The following is a 22443-nucleotide window of genomic DNA, read 5'->3' on the forward strand; positions in this document are numbered from 1 at the left end:
ATTTTCAGGGAAGTTCATTAAGGCTGCAAAAGCTGGGATGCTTCCATTTCAGCTGCGATGCGGCTCTGCACAGTGTTAGGAAAATGCTTGTGGTATCATACCTGGCCAGGTTGGATTTCTCCTGTTTTCTGTTTACAGGACATACCTGGGTAATGTTCCACGTTTTCAGGTAGATGCCAGTGTTGTAACTGTACTAGGAGAACTTGACCATGGGAGCAGCATATTCTGATGCATGAGTCTTTAATGTTCTCGCCAGAATGTTATCATAGCCTTTACAGTATCCAGTACTTCCAAACATTCAATTGGAGTGAATCAAATTGGCTGTAAAGTTCCCCATTACACCTCCCACATTTAAGTCAGAATCATTAACACACACCACAAACAGTGAGGGACCCATTGTGGAATGCACTGAAGACCATTTTCCATTCACAAAAACCATCAACCATTGCCTTTGTTTCCTGACACTGAGCCAATTTTGGACCCAACTCACCACATTCCTCCATATCCTAAAGGTTTTATCTTTTTCTTAATGTCAGATGGTTTGCTCAATCCATGTGTAGCTAACATCCACTGCATTACCCTTAGCCATCCTATCGTGTTTCACAAAAATTTGAATTACGTTAAAATAACCTTCCCTCAACAAAACCATGCTGTCATTCCATGATTAATCTGTGCCTCGCTGAATAACAGTTAATCCTGTCCCTCAATATTGATTCTTGTAATTTGCCAATGACTGAGATCAGATGCATTGGTCGATAATTGTTCGGCTTATCCAGTGACTAATGGTACAATCTGTATATTTCTTCAATGCATTATTGCATCTAGTGTGGATCTGAAAATGATCCTCAGAGCATCCTCCCTAGCTTCCAACAGCAGCCTACCCATCCCTGTGATCTATCAACCTTCAGAAGCTAATTTGCTCCAGTACTTCACTTCTCATTACGCTTATTCTTTCAAATATTTCACACTCCTCCTCTTTAACTGAGATGTGTGCACCATCCCTGTCCTTTATGAAGACAGAGACAAGATAGAATGGCGGAAAAGAAAAGCCAGGGAACTAGAGACCAGTGAGCCTGACATCAGTGGTGGGCAAGTTGTTGGAGGGAATCCTGAGGGACAGGATTTACACATATTTGGAAAGGCAAGGGCTGATTAGGGAAAGTCAACACGGCTTTGTGCGTGGGAAATTGTGTCTCACTAACTTGATTTGAGTTTTATGAAGAAGTAACGAAGAAGATTAATGAAGGCAAAGTGATAGACGTGATCTATACAGACCTCAGTAAAGCGTTCGACAAGGTTCCTCATGGTAGACTGGTTAGTGAGGTTAGATCCCATGGCATAGAGGGAGAACTAGCTATTTGGATATAGAACTGGCTCAAAAGTAAAAGACAGAGGGTGGTGATGGAGGGTTGCTTTTTAGACTTGGAGGCCTGTGACCAGCTGGGCGCCACAAGGATCGGTGCTGTGTACACTGTTTTTTTGTCATTCATATAGATGATTTGGATGTGAACACGGGAGGTATGGTTAGTAAGTTTGCAGATTACACCAAAATTTGAGGTGTAGTGGACAGTGAAGAAGGTTACATTAGAGTACAATGGGAATCTTGATCAGATGGGCTAATGGGCTGAGGAGTGGCATCTGGATGGGTATATGTATAGGAAGGATTTGGAGGGATATTGGCCAAATGCTGGCAAATGGGACAGGATTTATTTAAGGTATCCGGTCAGCATGGACGTTTTGGACCGACGGGTCTGTTTCTGTGCTGTATGACTGTATACTTTTTTAGAACCTCTTGCACATCTTCAGTATCCTTGCACAAGTTATCATGTATATCTGTAATAAGCCGATCCCTGCTTTTGCTCTGAATGTACTGATAAAAGATCTTTGGATTTTTCTTTATTTTACCATAAACATTTTTCATATCCTATCTTTGCTTTCCTAATTTTCCCTTTTCACTTCACCCCCTTTACGCTTCCTAAAGTATTACTTTTTTGAGATTGTTATAAACTCTACTTTTCCCTTTATCTTACAAAGTAAAGACACCATAGTCCTAGCAAATAATAGTGCTGCTCGCTCAATGGAGGGGGACAACTATTGGTGGTTTAGCCTGAGGATCACCATGCCTCTGGGAAGGGCAGAAGGTGAGAATCCTTTGGTGTAACCTCAGCAACGAGGGGATTGAACCCACACAATTAGTATCGCTCTGTGCTGTTAACCGGCTGTCCAACTAACTGAGCCACCGTCCACAATTATAGGTTACAGTATAGCTACAGTGGCGTGCCGTTAGAAATACAAACAGAGACTTGGAAAACTTTGGCCTAGTTTTTGTTTGAGCAGAAATTGTAATTTGACAGCGGTGTTTGAAATGATCAACGGATGTTTTAGGATAGGTGGACCATCTCTAATGGTCAAGGGTTCATGTGGAGGTAAGATGCTAACACTGACTGGTTGGTCTCAAAGACCTCTAAGTCTAATTCTAAACACAGGGCGAAGCCTGAAAATGGTCATGTTCAATGTGGTGTTGAAGGTATCCATGTAATAGTAAAGCACAATATGTTCCTGCATGACAATCTGGATATGAAACCACGCTGTTCAGCTTTAAGGTTGACGTAGACAGGACCTGCTGTGTCTCACAGGCCAACAAATCTGCTGACCAGTAAAAAAAGAAGCTGCTGCAATCTGCCGTTCAGGATTTTACCCACTGTGTGAAATTTTAATTAGAATAAATGGCAGAGCACAGTCACAGGGCTTGATGGGCCTTCAATCATTTTGCAGAGTTAGAAATTGCTGCTAACTTGGCTTTTTAACTGTCTGTGGTGTACAGTGTGGAAAAGAGTCATGCACATTAAATGGGGACACTTGCATCTCTCAAATAAGTGACCTGTCTTTGCTTTGCTTCAACTCATCAATTCCTTCTTAAGTTGCTATTAATTCCACCCTCTCAGAGGATAATAATGAAGTCAGCACAATCCAGCATGACTTTCTCCCCTCCTGTGAAACAGCTCTTAAAATACACAGTGCTTTTAGGTGCCTGAGCTAAGATCTGAATCTTTAGCCAGATTTCTCTGTCTATCTGATTTTATTTATTCTTCAGTGAATGCAAATCCCTGAAGACAAGCAACATCTCAGTTCTGTAGCTGAGTTTAAGGTGTAGAGGGGAGTCCGCACTTTTGGTAATGTGCAGTAATGTCCGCGGGCCTCTGTGAATTCACAAGGGGGTTGTACTGAGGCTGGCCGCACAGCTTGTCCTGAACCTGTTTAGCTGCACTGTCACCAGAACAGTTCAAATCCTGCCATTTGACAGATGGCTTTTGTCACAAGGTGCTTGTTAGCCTGATTACACTCCTGTGAAACACCTTAGGCCATTTTTCTACATTAAAGATGCAATTTAAATGCAGGTTATGGTTAATGAGATAAATTTCATCTCGTTTTGGCACTAATGAAAGTGATATGAGATCAAGGAGTCTCTCAGAATCGACTCCATCATGGTGTGCCAGAGTATATGGTGGCTTGGTGATTAGTACTGCTCCCTCACTGCACCATGGATCCAGATTCAATTCTAGCCTCGGGCGACTGTCTTTGTGGAGTTTACACATCCGCCCTTTGTCCGTGTGGGTTTTCTCTGGATGCTCCAGTTTCCTCCCACAGTCCAAAAATGTGCAGGTTAAGTGGTTCGCCCATGCTACGTTGCCCTGTAGTATTGAAGGATGTGCAGTCTAGGTAGATTAGACATGGTAAACGTGGGGTTATGGGGATAGGTGGGTAGCTGGGTCTAGGTGGGATGCTTTTAGGAGAGCATGATGGGCTGAATAGCCTCCTTCCACACTGTAGGGATCGTATGATTATGCTATTGCCTCACTTAGGCCGTTACAATGAAAATGTTGCACTGCTGCCCATGATGGGGAAGGATTTTTACAACTCTGTCCCCCAGCACAAAGAAAGAAATAATCAATTGCATTTATTTAACCTCCTGAACTATTTTATGGCCAATTAACTTATTTTTTTTCCCCTTTTGCAGAATCCCTAGGGTGTGGAAAGAGGTCATCCCTTCAGCCCAACCAGTCCACACCAACTCTCAGAGCATCCCACCCAGATCCATTCCCCATAACCTACCTGAACTACACATCTCTGAACACTATGGGCAATTTAGCATGGCCTATCCATGGACTGTGGGAGAAAACCAGAGCACCCGGAGGAAAGCCACGCAGACACGGGGAGAACATGCAAACTCCACACAGACATCGCCCGAGGCTGGGATCAAACCTGGGTCCCTGATGCTGTGTGGCAGCAGTGCTAACCTGTGAGCCACCGTGCCGCCCATACCTTTGGAGTACATACAAATCCAATTTACACACAACAGGCTCACACAATTGGCAATGAGATAATGTAGGATAATCTGTTATTATGACCGGGGGATAAATAATGACCAGAACATTGTGGAGAACTCCCCTTCTCTTCTTCAAAGAGTGACGTGGGACCTGAGAGGACAAAACAGTGGAAGGATAACATCTCATACTCTGCATAGAGACCCTGCAGACTTTCAGGACTCAATATGGAGTTTGGCCATTTTACAGCCTAACACCTTATTCCATGTCCTTTGCCCACCTCCACACACCTAGCCCTGTCATCACGTGGGTTGCTTTCAGCACCAACAACACATTTTCACCTACTCATGCCCCCTGTTATCAGTTTTCCCTGGCTTACCATCATCTATCCCTTTATCTGCTGAACTGCCTTTCTCCCTCTGAGCTTCACCTCCAGCAATGCACCTACCCCCTTCCTCTTATTCCCACCCACCTCCCAACAACACCATCTTCAGCATATATACCGTCTTCTCCTAGCTACTATCAGTTCTGACGAAGGGTCACTGGATTCGAAATGTTCACGCTGCTTTCTCTCCACAAACGCTGCCAGACCTGCTGAGTTTCTCCAGCAATTTCTGCTTCAGGGTCTCAGCTGAAAGGCAGCACTGTGGTCTGACTTCAACAATGCATGTCAATGTCATCCTGGGGTTACATTTCTGAAGTGTGGCCTAAACCTAACAGCTCCTCTCTATGGCAACTGTGTTGCCCAGTACGATTCCAGTTACGTTGAGTTTCACAAAATTGAAACACAGGGTAAAAGTCCGATCGAGATGGAGTAGAGGTGCTGAAAGTCATGTTAACTTGATGGTCTGTCATGAAGAGCCTGTCCCTTTAATGGGGCTGGCTAACTATGCTCAATTATTCCTTGCTCTTATTCCCTGAGTAAACACAAAGGAGATTCTTATAGCTCATTCTCGAAAGCCTCTGCAGATAAGACGTTTGAAATTAAAGTATACAGTGGTAACTTTGTTCTGACTTCCTGAGTCATGCTGTGTTCAATAATCCCTCTCTGTAATCCTTCAAGTGGCCAACCTTCACCTGTTGATTAGTTCTCCCTGGGTTGCTGACCAAGAGATGTCATCTGCTCCCACCGTTCCTGCGACATGCCATCCATGTAGAATCACTGATTCCTTACAGTGTGGAAGCAGGCCGTTTGGCCCATTGAGTTCACACTGATCCTCCCTAGGAGCTCCCACCCAGACCTGGCCCACCGCTGTACTTCCCATGACTAATCCACCTAGCCTGCACATCCCTGGACAACTCAGCATGGCCAATCCACCTAATATGCACATCTTTGGAGTATGGGAGGAAACCGGAGCAAACCCACGCAGGCACAGGGAGAACGTGCAAACACCACACAGACGGTTGCCCGAGGGCAGAATTGAATCCAAGTCCCCGGTGCAGTGAGGCAGCTGTGCTAAGCTTTTCACTTAGATTCCTCCGCTTTCCCTGAGCTCCAATCATTAACTCAATCAGAGACAGATAATTGTCGATTCAAGCCCCTTTCCAGAAGATTTGGCTCAACACTGTAGACTGACAGTGCAGTGCAGTGCAGTCCTGACAAAGTGTTGGTCTGTCAGATGCTCTGTCTTTTGAGTGAGATGTTAAACTGAGACCATATCATACATAAAATAGAATCCAGTAAGAAGAGCATTAAATCATGCCGAGTGGGAGAGGCTCTTTAGGCCATCAAGTCAGTCTTGTCAAAGCTACATAAAATCCACACTCATCCCACTTTCCAGTAGAGCCTTGAATGACATTTGAAATGCTCATCTAAGAGATTGTGAGGTTACCCATTCCAGAGCAGAGTCTCCCCAGTGTCTTGGGGGTGATATTTCTCCCTAAGTCAATATCTGTGGGTCAGATTAGATTATATAAAATGTTAATCTTTCTTTTTCACTTTTCTCTCCCCTGCAGTCACCATAGGAAATTTGTTGGGACAGAACTTTCACCTTTCCCTAATGGATCTTTTAATCTTCCATGGATGAACTGGCAAGGCTAGCATTCGCTGTTGACTCTGAGTTGGTCTTGCTGGGTGATTTCGGGGGTGATTAAGAATCCGTGTAGCAGTAGATCTGGAGTCACATGTAGGACAGACCAGGTAAGGATGGCAGATTCCTTCCCTAATGGACATTAGTGAACCAGATGGGACTTTGCAACAATCAATGATCATTGCTGTGCCCAGATTGCTTTGTATTATGAATTTATTAAATGCATTAAAAGTGTAACGATGGGATGTGAACCAATGGTCACAGAGGAGTATATGAGTTCTTGGGATTATCTGTCCAGTGACATTACCAATGCAACCATCTCCCCAGACTGCTAGGCAATGTCCTCTTTTAAGTATTTTTGGTAACTTTATGATGATTTTATCATCTATGTTTGGGAGCTCCCCACTGTTGGCGATTATGGGGATGGGAGTGACAGAGTCAAGAAATGGCATCTTATTTTTATTCGCTTGTGAGATGTGGGCATCGCTGGCTGGGCCAGCATTTATTACCTGTCACTAGTTGCCCCTTGAGAAGGTGGTGGTGAGTTGCCTTCTTGAACTGCTATGGTCCACCTGCTGTGGGTTGACCCACAATGTCATTAGGGAGGGAATTCCAGGATTTTGATCCAGCAATAGTGATGGTACAGCAATAATCTCCAAGTCAGGATGGTGAGTGGCTTGGAAGGGAACTTGAAAATGGCGGTATTCCCATGTGTCTGCTGCCCTTGCCCTGCTGGATGGAAATGGTTATGGGTTTGGAAGGTGCTGCCTGAGAATCTTTGATGAATTTCTGCAGTGTATCTTGCAGATAGTACACCCTGCTGCTACAGAGCATCGGTGGTGGAGGGAGTGAATGTTTGTGCATGCGATGCCAATCAAGTGGCTGCTTTGTCCTGGATGGCATCGAGCTTCTTGAATGTTGTTGGGGTTGCACTCATCCAGGCAAGTGGGGAGTATTCCATCACTTTCCTGACTTGTGCCTTCTAGGTGGTGGACAGGCTTTGAGGAGTCAGGAGATGAGTTACTCACCACAGTATTCCTAACCCCTGACCTGTTCTTGTAGCCACTGAGTTTATGTGCCATGTCCAGTTGAGCTTCTGGTAAACAGTAACCCCCCTAGGATGTTGATAGTGGGGGACTCAGTGATGGTAATACCATTGCATGTCGAGGGGAGGTGATTGGATTGTCTCTTACTGGGGATAGCAATTGTCCGGCATTTGTATCGTGTGCATGTCAGTATTCCCATGTGTCAGCCCAAGCCTGGATATTGTCCAGATCTTGTTGCAATTGAACATGGGCTGCTTCAGTATCTGAGGAGTTGCAAATGGTGCTGAACATTGTGCAGTCATTGGTGTACATCCCCAGTTCTGAACCTTATGAATCAGCTGACGATGGTTGGGCCAAGGACACTACCCTGAGGAACTCCTGCGGAGATGTCCTGGAGCTGAGATGACAGATCTCCAGTCAATCTGTAGAACTGCTGGAGTTAATCTGCTACAGCAATGTAAAGGGTGAGCTCACCTCAAGATGAAGACAATGCTTTGATGCTTCTACCAATTTTCACAAAATCCACTAATTCAAAGCTGGAAACCAGCAATTGGAAGTGCCCGTATGTTAAACATTCACTGTTGATCCACTCCTTCTGCCATTTGTGTTCCGCAAGTGTTCTCTTTTATAGCATTTAGTGTGGCTGGGGTGATAATGATAGAAACATGGCAGTATGCGACTCATTAAACTTTTCCTCCTTTAAGAAGATATAGGTAGATTAAGTGAGTGAGAAACTAAGTAAAAAATAAAGTGTATTGTAGGAAAATGTTGGCAGAAAGCATTAGAAAATGTATTATTTGAATGGTGAGAATGCAAAGGGGTCTTGAGTGTTCCTGTGCATTAATTGTGAAAGGTATACAGATGCGGAATGTAAATAGCAAAGTTAATAGTATGTATTCATTCATCATGAGGAGAAGTTAATGGAGAAGTAGGGCACTGGTGAGACCATATCTGGAGCACCGTGTGAAGTATTGGCCTCCTTATTGAAGGATGGTATAAAAGTGTTGGAGTATTTCAGAGAAGATTTACCAGAAAATCCCTAGAGGAAAGATTGGCCAGGCTAGCCTTGTATCCATTGGAGTTGAGTAGAGTTAGAGGTAACATGTTTGAAATATACAAGATCCTGAGAGGGTTTTGAAAGGATATATATGGAGAGGATGTTTTCTCTTACGAGAGAATATAGAACTAGGACTTGCTGTTTACTAATTAGGGCTAAGATAACAAAGTGTGGAGCTGGATGAACACAGCAGGCCAAGCAGCATCTCAGGAGCACAAAAGCTGACGTTTCCGGCCTAGACCCTTCATCACGTCTAGGCCCGAAACGTCAGCTGTTGTGCTCCTGAGATGCTGCTTGGCCTGCTGTATTCATCCAGCTCCACACTTTGTTATCTTGGATTCTCCAGCATCTGCAGTTCCCATTATTTCTGATACTAAGTAGGTCTCACAGCTTTGAAATAGAGACTATGTATCATAGAAATATACAGTACTGAAGGAACCCTTCAGCCCATCAATCTGCACTGATTAAACAATTTGAAATCTACACTAGCCTTACTTTCCAAAACTTGGCCTACGGCATTGAAAGTTATGACATTCCAAGAGCTCATCCAAATATTTTTTAAGAGTTGTGAGGTTTTCCACTTCCAATACCCACCCAGGCAGTGCATTGCAGATTCCCACGATAACTAGTGAAAATCTGTTTTCTCAAATCCCCTCTAAACCTCCTGGCTTTCATCTTAAAAATAATGCCCACTTATTAGATTAGATTCCCTACAGTGTGGAAACAGGTCCTTCAGCCCAACAAGTCTGCACTGCCCCTTGAAGCAACCCACCCAGACTCATCTCCCCATAACCCACACACCCCTGAACACTACGGGCAATTTAGCATGGCCGATCCACCTAGCCTGCACATCTTTGGACTGTGGGAGGAAACCGGAGCGCCCAGAGGAAACCCACGCAGACACGGGGAGAACGTGCAAACTCCACACAGACAGTTGCCCAAGGCTGGAATTGAACCCGGGTCCCTGGTGCTGTGAGGCTGCAGTGCTAACCACTGAGACACCGTGCGACCTCAGGCCAGGTGAACTATTGGCCCTTCCAGTCAGGGGAACAGCTGATTTCCATCCACCCTGTCCATGCCCCTCATAAACATATACATCTCAATCAGGTCCCCTCCCCTGCTCTAAAGAAAACAATCCCAGCTTTTCCACCATCCCAGGCAATATCCTAGTGAACCACCTCTGCACCTCTTCCAGTGCTATCACATCCTTCCTGTTGAGGTGACCAGAACTGCACTCCAGCTGTGGCCTAAACAATAGCTCCAACATAATCCCTCACTGCTATCACAGTCTACGCCACAACAGATCAAGACAATTGACCTGTGTGCGTTCACCCACCTATTAAACTGTCTGCTTCCTACAGAGATCTGTGGATAAGCATCACAAGATCCCTCTGTTCCTTTGAGCTTCCTAGTGTCCAGTCATTCACTGAGTACTCCCTTGTTTTGTTATTTCTTCCAAAGTGCATCATCTGTCATTTTTCCAGATTAAATTCCATCTGCCACAGATCTGACATTCTGACCAGCCCATCTCTTTCTCCTGTAACGTAGCACCACTCTCTGCTCTGTCATCTTTGTGTCGTCTGCAAATTTACTTTCCATCCATTCCACATTCTCTTCTGTATGTTTTCGTGGCATGGACAAAAAGACAGCCAGCACTGATTCCTGGACACCGGCCTCCAGTCACACAGGCAGCCTTCTACCACCATGTTTACAGCCATTAGGCCAATTTTGGATCCAACTTGCCAAGTTGCAATGGATCCCACCTGATTTCTTTTTTCCCTCTCTCAAACAGTTCTGAGTCTTTGGAACTCTCATCTTGACAAGATTGGTGGAAGCAAAGTCCTTGAATATTTTTAAAGCAAATTGGATTCTTGTTCAGTGAAGATGTGAATGGATTTGAGGGTAAAATCAGATCAGCCATGATCTTATTGAATGGCAGAACGGCTTTGAGGAGCTGAATGGCCTACTCTTGCTCCTAATGTGTATGTTCATAGACACAGGGCCTTGGTCTTTGCTGAAAGAAAGAACATACACATGTTTCAACTCAATAAAATAGGTGACAGCCATTCTCTGGTTAATTTCTCAAGGTAATGCCCTGAGCAATCAGAGTCAGCCTGCCTGCTTTAAGATCTGATTGAAGTCTAGCAGTTAACTGTCATTTGTCATTAACTCCTACATGCTCCATGACAACGCTGCTACCAATCAGAGTCCCCTTGGCAACCAATCAGCATACCCCTCTCCTCTATATTTGTGTTGATGAGTGCAAAATGAAGAACTTGGTGAATCCAGAGATTTTACATAGCATAAAGCATTCATCCCAACGGAGAATAAATTGTGGAAGCGGAGGAGACATCTTGTGCCTTCACAGAGGCAGGGGAATGACCATCCTCAGTTGGGGAATTTAGGGACGTGGATTTCCGCATTCATAAGAACTGGCATTCTTCTCGTGTGCAGCTATTGAAGATATTTCTATGCACAGTGCATGGTTGAAACGATGGGGAAGTGGGAAGAATCCAGCTGTGGAAATTTGGAGATTGGGACAATGTAGGAAATTTGAGACAAACAACTTCAAAGGATTGCAGCCTCCATATTATCCTGGCATCTGCCGGAGCTATCACGGGGTCCTTTCAACAGGCAACATTCATAAAGCTTCTAATATCTAATCGTGACAATTTAATCTGCAATGCCATTGACCACCGGCATCATTGAGCTTTGTGTCCAGCTCCAGTACTCAGGTGAGAAAGAGTGTAAATGTCACTGTTTCTCCAAGGAATGATCCTGATATTGTTTCCTTAAGACTCTCGGCATAGAATGCATTTGAGGGAGTTTCAGACACTCCTTGAGTTGCTTACCATTCCCAGAAGAAGGCAATCAGAAGCTGGTTTTGAAGAAATGGGACAGTTGTTTCACTAAGGCGAAGTTATTTCCAGGTAACAAACTTCCAACAAAGCCATTGCAGCCATAGATTACTGAAGCTCAAATCATTTGGAAAGCACCTGTAGTTGACCTGATGCTTGCTGAAGTAAGAAAGATGACACTGAGGGTGTATGCAATGTCAAAGATTTCGCTGGACAGCTGGAATGGGTTTTATGCAACCTTGGGCAAAAGGTTTTTTTCAAACTGAACATGGGTCTGCACAGTTCTCATTTCATTACTGTCTGTGATTGCTACTTTCTAAAGTTGCCGATGTTGACACAGGAACTTCCAGTGCTCTAGTAGGCTCAGGGAACGTCTGCCAATATCGGATAACATATACCTGCATGGGGAAGAACCTGGATGACAGTCAGGCTGGGCTGTCATATGGCAAATGAAATTTGTGCGACGCAAATGCCAGGCAATGATCATCTCCAGCAAGATCAAACTATCTCCCTTTGACATATTACCATGGCAGAATCCCTCTGCACCTAACATGCTAAGGTTTATCACTGCCCTGAAAGTTAGCTGAACCAACTTTATAAGTTCTGTTTTAATATGTGCAGCTTTGAGGTTGTGGAATTTGCAACTCATCTCCTGACTCCTCAAACCCTCTCACCATTTGCAAAGCTCAATTCCAGACTGTGATGACTTACTCTGCAATTACCTAGACTACCCTAGCAACACTTAGGAAGCTCAACGCCATACAAAACTGCCAAACCTGATAGGCATCTCATCGACCAGTCATGGAGTCTTAGAGATCTACAGGACAGAAAAAGGTCCTTAGGTCCATCACATCCATGCACCTGATTATTCTAATTCAACTTACCATAGCCTTGTATGCCTTTGCATCTCAAGTGCCTATCTAAATACTTCCTAAATGTTATGAGGGCTTCTATCACGCTGACAGGCAGAAGGTTCTGGATTCCCACCATCCTCTGGATGAAAACTTCCTGTCCCTGACCTTCGGTCTTTCTCCCTGATCACTGATGCCTCCACCTAGGGGAAAAGTTTCTTCTTGGTCTACCCCTTCAGCGCTCCTCATAATTTTATCATGAATAAAATAGCCAGCTGAAGCTCCCTCTGTCGTCAGTGCACAGTGGCATGGTTGAGCACCATAAGCAAGAAATACTGCAGGAAGTTACCGAGCTCCTACCAAAAAGTACAAGGGCAACAGACAGGTGGGATCACCATTATATGCAGATTTCCCTCCCAACCACCAACATCCTGACTTTTCATTACTTTTGAGTCAAAATCCTGAAGCTCGCTCCTGTGGTTAACAGTGGTTCAAGAAGTTACCTTCCCACCACCTTCTCACTGGCAATTACGGATGGGCAATAAATGCTGGCCTCCCCAATGGCTGCATTCTGTGGTAATGAAGATGCTTCATATACTCCAGGCATGATTTGGTGCATAGAGCAATTGCTTGCTCGTTGCAATGTACTAGAAAGCATTATTTAAGGGAATATGCACTTCTTCCTCACAAAATGGAAGAGTGGTCCCATTAGGATATCAGTATCACGTGCACCCCAAGAGCTGTTCCCTTTACAAATCCTGCCAGTTCGTAGAGCTGATTATATCTCTAGTTTTGTTTTCCAGCTCTGGTGAAAGGTCATTGACCTGAAAAGCTCATCTTGTTCCTGTCTCCACTGATCCCTCCTGCTTTGCTGGGTATTTCCAATGACCTTTGCTTTAGATGTTGACCTTCCAATGTCTGTGTGCTTTGTATATTTCCCTCTCTCGTTCTTTTTGCTTCTCTGCTTTTAATGAAGAAGGAGGTCAGTAGAGCATCATAAATCAAGCCTCAGCCACCTTTTTAGCTCAGATGGTCAACCACCGTCTAACTCATGTTCCAGAGGTCACGATAACAAAGTGTGAAGCTAGATGAACACAGCAGGCCAAGCAGCATCTCAGGAGCACAAAAGCTGATGTTTCGGGCCTCTCTGATGAAGGGTCTAGGCCTGAAACGTCAACTTTTGTGCTCCTGAGATGCTGCTTGGCCTGCTGTGTTCATCCAGCTTCACACTTTGTTATCTTGGATTCTCCAGCATCTGCAGTTCCCATTATCTCTTCCAGAGGTCACCGGTGGCTTCTACTGCTCCTCCACATGTTTGTTTCTGTGCGTAACTGAGGTTAATGATGATGGGGCAGAGAAAGTTTCCATATCAGTCCCACATACGTTGCCCAGCAGGATCCAGTCACACAGAATTTCAAGGTAATGGGGAGCGTGACTGGTACAGAGACTGCTGTTCTCTTGAAAGGATCTTCCATCAACAATCAACAAATTCCCTCCAGGGTTAAACAGAGATTTCTGAGCCACTGACAGGCAAAAAGACCTAAGTAAGACTGTTGGACTTGGACTCTAAACCACAGTGAATGTATTTGTGTGTGTGCCCACCCTCCCTTTCCATATCTCTGTCATATCCACCAGGGGTGGTCCAGTTCTGGATTCTTACACTTTGTCCACTTCCTTCACTCCGCCATTGGCAACTGTTTGTCCAGTTGGTGGAATTCTCTCCCTAAACCTCTTAATCTCTCTATCTTTTTCTCCATCTTTAAGCGAAGCCTTAAAACTTACTTCTTGAAGCAAGCTTTTATCATTGGCCCTGACATCTTCCTACACAGTCTCACATTTTGTTTGATTACAGTCCTCTGAAGAACCTTGGGATATTTTTAATGACATGAAAAGTGCTATATAAATGCAACTTAGAAGCATAGAAATGATGAGTGTGGGAGTAGGCCATTCAGCATACCGAGCCCACTCTACCATTCCTTTCTACAGCAAAAGAATAAGAGGGATCCCCTTTGAATATTCCATGCTCTCAGTCCAAAGCTGTATCCTTTAGAGTAATTATCAGAAGCCTTGCCACAATGTCACGGTCATTAAGCAGATTACTAATCAGGAAAAGGAACACCAACTTGGTTACAGGAAACAAAATGTCCTCCTCCAGCAGCACCTATAAGGGAAAGCAGTGGTTCCACAGTAATGTCATTGGACCAGTAATCCAGAATTCCCAGGCCAGCATTCTGGGGATGTGGGTTCGAATCCCACCATGGCTGACGGTGAAATTGGATTTCAGTACAATCTGGGACAAAAAAGATGACCTAATGGTGACCATGTTGCTTGTTGTTTAAAAACTTCTCTGGTTCACTCATGTCCTTCCTTCAGTGAGAGAAACCGGCTCGAGTGGCCTCTATGCGACTCAGGGCCCGCAGCAATGTGGTTGACCCTTAACTGCCCTCTGGGCAATTGGAAGTGGGCAATAAATGCTGGCCTAGCTGGCAACGCCCTCATCCTGTGAATGAATAAAAGAAAAATAATCCTTTGATATGATCTTTGAAAGCTCAAGTTGATGGAGATGGAAGTTGTGACAATCATATCAGGAGGGTAAAATTCCCTGTCAACTGGTATGTGTAGCTCGCTTTATTTAAACATGTAATTGGCACTGTGGCTCAGTGGTTATCACGGCTGTCTCACTACGGCAGGGACCCAGGGTCGATTCCAACCTCGAGTGACTGTCTGTGTGGAGTTCGCACATTCTCTCCTGTGTCTGTGTGGGTTTCCTCCAGGTGCTCCGGTTTCCTCCCACAGTCCAGTGCAGGTTAGGTGGATTAGCCATGGGAAATGCAGGGATACAGTAGATGGGTGGGTCTGGATGGGATAAGGTCTGGAGGGTCAGCGGAGACTTGATGGGGAAAATGACCTGATTCCACACTGTCAGGATTCTATTATACCTGAGTAGGAACCGTGAGATATACCAAAAAGCATCCTTGGTCAAGTTGCTATTGTTGTAAATGCTGTGTCATTTAGTGTGTTAATGCGCTGACTAAGAACAGATGACACTCAATGGGGAAGGTTAGGGGACGTGTAGAAGACTAGCTTGAGGGTCTTGTGGCACTGTGATAGTATATGTATCTCTGGGCCAGACAGTCCAGGTTCACATCCCACCTCAGGGTGTGATGGCTGTGGATGTCATGACAAGAACAAACAGGCTCACTCCTTATCAGAAGGAAATGATAAGAACAGGGAGCGGCTGGCCTGTGAAAGGGGTTCATGCAAGTGAACTGCAAGTCACTGGACATGCTGTAAATAAAACCACAATAATTCTGTTCCTGTCTTTGTCAGATGAATTGACTAGATTTATAATAGTGGGGCACCACAGCCAGTGCTGGTGCATTCACAAATGCTTGTGGATTTCGTAATGATCAAGGACTAGAAAAATCTGAAAATCTTCTGATCTATTATACACATTGACTTAATAGGAGCTTCTCATTGTTAATTGTGAGGATTAAGTCAGTTCACTGGTGGAACACATGTACAATCAGGCTACCAAAGAGCCAGGTTGCAGTTGGGAGGGCCTTGGTGAGATCACATCTGGAGTATTACCTTAGAAACGATATACTTGCCAAAGAGGGAGTGTAGCAGAGGCTCATACTGGGCATGCAAGGACCACTGTACGAGGAGAGAGTGCCTCAACTGGGCCTGTATTCAATAACGTTTCGAAGGATAAGGGGGGATCTGATTGAAACATAAAATTCAACAGATTTCGATAGATTAGTGGCAGGAGTCTAGAACCAAGAGACTCAGGCATTTGGGACTGAGATGAAGAAACTGTTCCACTAAAAGGGTAGTGAACCTGTGGAATTCTCTTCCATAGAAGTCTATGTATGTCAAGTCACTGAATAGATTCAAGAAAGAGGTAGATAAATTTTTAGATGTTATCCGCACCAAGCAGTGTGTGGAGAAGGCAGGAATATGGCATTATGATAGAGCCACAATCATATTGAATAGCAAAGTGGGCTCTAAGGAGTGAATGGTCTATTCCTGCTCCTGCTCTCTACATATGTGTCTATGTCTGACTTCAAAATCATTGTGGGAAATGACACCAAGCTGGGAACTGCAGTATCAAAGGCAGGTGATTTATCATCTACAATGAAAAGTTGTTTTTGCCGGCCCTGGCGTTGACCTGAATTCTCCAATTTTAAAACCTACCCGAGGTTGAGAAATGCCATTGAAAAACATGCTTGAAGATTATCTTCGTACAAAGCAACGGGGTGGGTCATCAGCCACTGGTAAACACCATATCTCTGCTTCACTACGAAGAATGCATTAGCTTTTAAGTGGCTGCAGCAGGATCCCTAGGTCCAGAGGGAAAAGAATTTTTGATTTCTAAATCCAGCTAATAGCCGTGAGCAAGTGGAATGAAATTTCTTCGAGGGAATTTAAAGTTTGAGGCATAGAGTTAATGGATTTGTCAAATCCTTCCAGAAAATGCAAATCGTTCCTCAGGGGGTAAGGGGTAGGAGTTGTTGGCACAACTTACAGCGACAAAGATTGCATTATGGGATGCATTACTGAATAATACCTCCGCCTGGATTTTACAGGATAGTGGTGAATCGCTACTGGTGTGACACTGTAGTCTGCCAAGTTGTCCACTTTGAATGAAAAGAATGAAATCAATTCACTGTGACTGACTGACTGTTACATTTTTGTAAAATAGAAGTACAATTTCTCAAATAAAATCAGAAAACTCTGGAAAGACTCCATGGTTCCGACAGTGTTTCACATCAGTGCCCATTCATCGAAAACATGCTGAGCATTTCCTGAGCTTTCAGCTTTTATTTCCGTCAGTTGGCATCTGCAGCATTTTTCCTTTCATTTTAATTAAGATTTCTCCGTTTAATCTGATTGTTGATTAATAGATCCCATGGATATGTTGACTATCTATTTCCTTTTACACCACTGGACATCAGAAACACAAGGGCTTAGCTCAGGAAAATAGATTGGAAAATGTTCCTGTAATTAGTGTTTTGTTTGAATTTCCAAATTGAATTTCCAGTGGTCACTTTGCGAGTGTGTTTGTTAAAATAGGAAAGTTGATCAGCTTAGATGACTGGTGTGATATAGAAATCAGTCAATCACATGGGTTCAGTCCCCAAATCAACTATGGAAGTAACGGTGGCGATACTTCTTCACCTTGTGGAGTGGTTATAGAGTCATAGAGCACAGAAATAGACCCTTCAGTCCAACCAGTCCATGCCGACCATAATCCCAAACTAAATTAGTCCCACCTGCCTGCGCTTGCCCCATATCCCCCTAAACATTTCCTATTCACGTTTACTCTCATGCTATAGATAACCCATTGTCTAATGGAGAGAGATGCCTATGGTACTTTGTGTAGTCCTTACAAAACCATTCATTAAGATCGTACTTGGTTAGTGTGCCCTGCCTAATCATGAAGATCTTTGAATCAGGAGGCTAGATCTTCAGGCAGTGACATCACCTTCCGGTTAGTCTCTAGTGCCTCAAGGTAGCCGGGATTGACCTGGAGGTGGCTTTCTTGCAGCTGGGAGGACTAACAGTCCACTAGGACCTGGAGACCGCCAACTCTCCCCCCGCACTTCCCTATGCCCGTCTTGACCGTCTCCAGCTTTTGGATTCTCTTCCATTTCTGTATTGGTTGGTGAGCAGGCTGCTTGTCAGCTTTTGGGAAGATCCCAGGGAATGGATCCCAGAGCAGGATCCTGTGCTCCCAGAGGTGGTGAGTTGAAGATGGAAAGGCAACTTAATGAGTTTGGTAGTGTGTTACCAAAACACAATGAAGTGAGAGCGACACCCCCTGATATCGAGGCTGCGTTTGATCGAGCGAGACATCAAGGAGCCCGAGAAAAACTGGATTCAATGGGTGAGATAGCAAGGTGTAGAGCTGGATGAACACAGCAGGCCAAGCAGCAGCAGAGGAGCAGGAAAGCTGACATTTTGGGCCTAGACCCTTCTTCAGAAATGGGAGAGGGGAAGGGGGTTCTGAAATAAATAGGGAGAGAGGGGGAGGCAGATAGAAGATGGATAGGGGAGAAGATAGGTGGATAGGAGACAGACAGGTCAAGGAGGTAGGAATGGAGCCAGTAAAGGTGAGTGTAGGTGGGGAGTTAGGGAGGTGATAGGTCAGTTAGGGGAGGACGGACAGGTCAAGGGAGTGGGATGAGGCTAGCAGATAGGAGACGGGGGTGGGGCTTGAGGTGGGAGGAGGGAATAGGTGGGAGGAAGGACAGGTTAGGGAGATGGGGATAAGCTGGGCTGGTTTTCGGATGCAGTGGGTGGAGGGGAGATTTTGAAGCTTGTGAAATCCACATTGATACCATTGGGCTGCAGGGTTCCCAAGCAGAATATGAGGTGCTGTTCCTGCAACCTTTGGGTGGCATCGCTGTGGCACTGCAGGAGGTCCAGGATGGACATGTGGTCTGAGGAATGGGAGGGCAAGTTGAAATGGTTTGCAACTGGGAGGTGCAGTTGTTTACTGCAAACTGAGTGGAGGTGTTCTACAGAGCAGTTTCCAAGCCTCCGCTTGGTTTCCCCAATGTACAGGAAGCCACACCGGGTACAGTGGATACAGTATACCACATTAGCAGATGTGCAGATGAGCATCTGCTTGATGAGGAAGGCCTTCTTAGGGCCTGGGATGGGGTTAGGGGTGAGGTGTAGGGGCAGGTGTAGCACTTCCTGTGGTTGCAGAGAAAAGTGTCATGTCTGGTGGCACTGGACGGGAGTGTGGAGCAGACAAGGGACTCACGGAGAGAGTGGTCCCTCCGGAAAGCAGATAAGCGTCGGGAGGAAAAAATGTCTTTGGTGGTGGGATCGGATTGCAGATGGCGGAAATGCCAGAGGATGATGCATTGGATCTGGAAGTTGGTGGGGTGGTACATGAGGACGAGGGGGATTGTTTTGGTTGTTATTGCGGGGAGGGGGTGTGTGGGATGAATTCTGGGAAATCCGGGAGACACGGTCAAGGGCGTTCTCGACCGCTGAGGGGGGGAAGATGTGGTCCTTAAAAATCGAGGACATCTGAGCTGTTCGGGAGTGGAATGCCTCATCCTGGGAGCAGATGTGGCGGAGGCGAAAGAATTGGGAATAGGGGATGGCATTTTTGCAGGAAGTTGGGTGGGAGAAGGTGTATTCTAGGTAGCTGTGGTAGTCGGTGGGCTTGAAATGGATATCGGTTTCCAGGCAGTTGCCAGAGATGGAAACAGAGAAGTTCAGGAAGGAGAGAGAGGTATCAGAGATGGTCCAGGTGAACTGAAGGTTGGGGTGGAAGGTGTTGGTGAAGTGGATGAACTGTTCGAGCTCCTCACGGGAGCACAAGTTGGCGCCAATACAGTCATCACCGTAACGGAGGAAGAGGTGGGATTTAGGGCCAGTGTAGGTGCAGAAGAAGGACTGTTCCACGTAAAACTTTGTCTGTGGGAAGTCGGAGTAATTGAAAGAGAAATTCTTGAGGTTGAGGAAGAGTTTGGCTAAGCAGATGAGGGTGTCAGTGCTGGGGTCTGGTCGGGCCTGTGGGACAGGAAGACGCAGAGGGCCTTTAGGCCATCAGTATGGGGAATACAGGTGTATTGGGACTGGACGTCCATGGTAGAGATGAGGTATTGGGGACCGGTGAATTGCAAGTTCTGGAGGAGGTGGAGGATATGGGTGATGTCACGGACGTAGGTAGGGAGTTTCTGGAACAAGGGGGAGAAAATGGAGTGCAGACAAGTGGAGATAATGGGAACTGCAGATGCTGGAGAATCCAAGATAACAAAGTGTGAAGCTGGATGAACACAGCAGGCCAAGCAGCATCTCAGGAGCACAAAAGCTGACGTTTCAGGCCTAGACCCTTCATCATTGCAGATGATTGCATCCGATGAAGGGTCTAGGCCCAAAACGTCAGCTTTTGTGCTCCTGAGATGTTGCTTGGCCTGCTGTGTTCATCCAGCTTCACACTTTGTTATCCAGATAGGTGGAGATGAGTTCGATGAGGCAGGAGCAGGTGGAGACAATGGGTCGACCAGGACAGTCAGTTTTGTGGATTTTGGGAAGGAGATAGAAGCGGGCAGTATGGGATTGGGGAACAATGAGGTTCGAGGCTGTGGATGGGAGGTCACCTGAGGTGATGAGGTTGTGAATGGTTTGGGAGATGATGGTTTGGTGGTCGGGAGTGAGGTCATGATCGAGGGACTATCGCGAATCAAACTGTGCCATTTCAAGCAATCATAAATCCTGTCTCTCAGGGCCCTTTCCAATAATTTGCCCACCACTGACAGAAGACTAACTGGCCTGTAATATCACACCATTTGATGTGTTTATCACTACACATCAGGTTCAGAAGAAATTTACCAGGATGTTGCAAGGAATTGAGCATGTGAGTTATAAGGTAAGGCGGATAGGCTGGGGCTATGTTCACTGCAGCATAGGAGGTTGAGAGGTGACCTTATTGAGGTTTATAAAATAGTGAGGATGGGTACATGAATAGGAAGGGTTTAGAGGGATATGGGCTAAATGTTGACGAATGGGACTACATTAATTTAGGATATTTGATTGGGACGGATAATTTGGACTAAAGAGTCTGTTTCCGTGTTGCATGACTCTATGACTGTGTAAACTGAGTATTTTGTGTTCTATTGATGTTAAACCGGCTCGCCTGCATTCCTTAGTTCAGTAATTCCACCAGGTCAGCACCTTGTATGCATATCTGCAGCCTAGAAAGTGGATGAGGGCTTTATCTCCTCACAAAGCATTCATCCATTCCCCTTAATAACAGAAACAGTCATCTGTTTACTTTAAATTGGTCAGCACCGTGAAATGTTAGATAACCACGTTGAGCATTCAAACAACAATGTAGACAGTAATAATTTCTTAGCTTGCATCCCTTGAACTTTCCAGATTAACGAATCCACCTAGCCAGCTCTCCAAAGTATACCGTTGGTCTTTACAATTTAAGTATAAAGGACAACAGAATATTGTGCATGAACAAAAAGGACAGAAAGAGGGCAGTATGGTGGCGTAATGGTTAGCACTGCACACTCACTACACCAGGTGACCTGGCTGCAATTCAACCTTTGGGTGACTGTATGTATGGAGTTTGTACATTCTCCTTGTGTCTGTGTGTTTTTCCTCCAAGCGCTCTGGTTTCCTCCCACAGACCAAGGACGTTCAGTTTAGGTGGATTGGCCATGCTAAATTGTCCAGGGATATGGAGACTAGGTGGATTAGCCATGGGGGAGAGGTTCTGGATGGGAAGTTCTTCAGAGGGTCAATTTGGACTCAGACGGCAGCATGGCATTCCTCTGTACTGTACATATTCTAAGACTTTGCAGATTTCTTCTTAGAGATGTCCAACTTGGTTCTTGTCTTGATGAGTGATTGTTTATATGGAGAATCACCCTAAATAAATAAAGTTAGTAGCACAGCACACCTTTAAATGTATTAAGGAATTGAGAGCTCTCATGACCAGTGAGAGAAATATTTTCCTTTAATAGGATTGTGTTGGAAGCTGTTATGGAAATTTGGTACTCTCAGGGATAAACAAGCTTTCAAACGCTCCCTGACCCGCAATGAGCATGGATGAAAGAGATTTAAAATTCCTCTGAGCTCCCCCTCCCCCTTACTCAGCATGTTGACGTACTTCAGTCAGAATTATTCAAAACATATTGAGCCCTCCTTAATTACGAGGATCAATTAGTGCAGCATTTAAAAGGGTAGTCACCTGGTTTTGGCTTTGAGAAACATCCTCCCATGTCTGGGCCAAACAAAGAGGTTGGTGCGTCGCTATAGAAATCGAGGAACCAAGGACCGCTGTACCGTGGTGATGTGGCTGATGAGCAGCTGTTTCAAGCCACCGAGCCCTGTCTATGGGGCAGAGAAGGCTGTTACAAGTTTGTAGGGCACATGCTTGTTAGACGTGATAGTACAGACACATCCATGATAAAGATGACCAATCCATGCTGGGCCAGCGAATGTCCAGTTGTCACAATCTAAAAACCAAACCAAAAACAAAGCGGTATGATTCATTTTCTTTCTAAGCTGCTTTGCACCATAACTAAACTGAAACCAAGGTATAAACAGTCAACCCATATCCCAATATAGCTTCCTATACTGCTTTCGATATTTTTTATTTACAACCAGTTCAGCTACAGCTTTGGAGCTGGTGGGTCTTGAACCTGGTCCTTCAGCCTCAGAGACAGGGACACTACCACACTGCATTTCCTTATTCCTTCATGGCGTATGGGCACTGTTGAGTGGTCAGCATTTCTTG

The 22443-nt window shown here is 45.1% G+C and overlaps 1 protein-coding gene across 7 annotated transcripts in view; it reads right to left on the reverse strand.

Moving 5' to 3' along the window:
* The window catches only part of LOC125464226 (apoptosis-inducing factor 3), a 120637-nt gene that overhangs the window by 64086 nt on the left and 34108 nt on the right, over nucleotides 1-22443 (reverse strand). For 6 of the 7 annotated variants that reach the window (XM_048556462.2, XM_048556459.2, XM_048556458.2 and 3 more), the window contains exon 2: nucleotides 21895-22162. In XM_048556462.2, coding sequence (XP_048412419.2) covers nucleotides 21895-21925 — 31 coding nt within the window. In that variant the 5' untranslated portion in view covers nucleotides 21926-22162. The remainder of the gene's footprint in view (nucleotides 1-21894; nucleotides 22163-22443) is intronic. The other variant, XM_048556457.2, reaches the window with a different exon arrangement.

The sequence above is a fragment of the Stegostoma tigrinum genome, chromosome 26 (genome assembly GCF_030684315.1).
Source record: "Stegostoma tigrinum isolate sSteTig4 chromosome 26, sSteTig4.hap1, whole genome shotgun sequence".
Taxonomy (NCBI): Eukaryota; Metazoa; Chordata; class Chondrichthyes; order Orectolobiformes; family Stegostomatidae; genus Stegostoma; species Stegostoma tigrinum.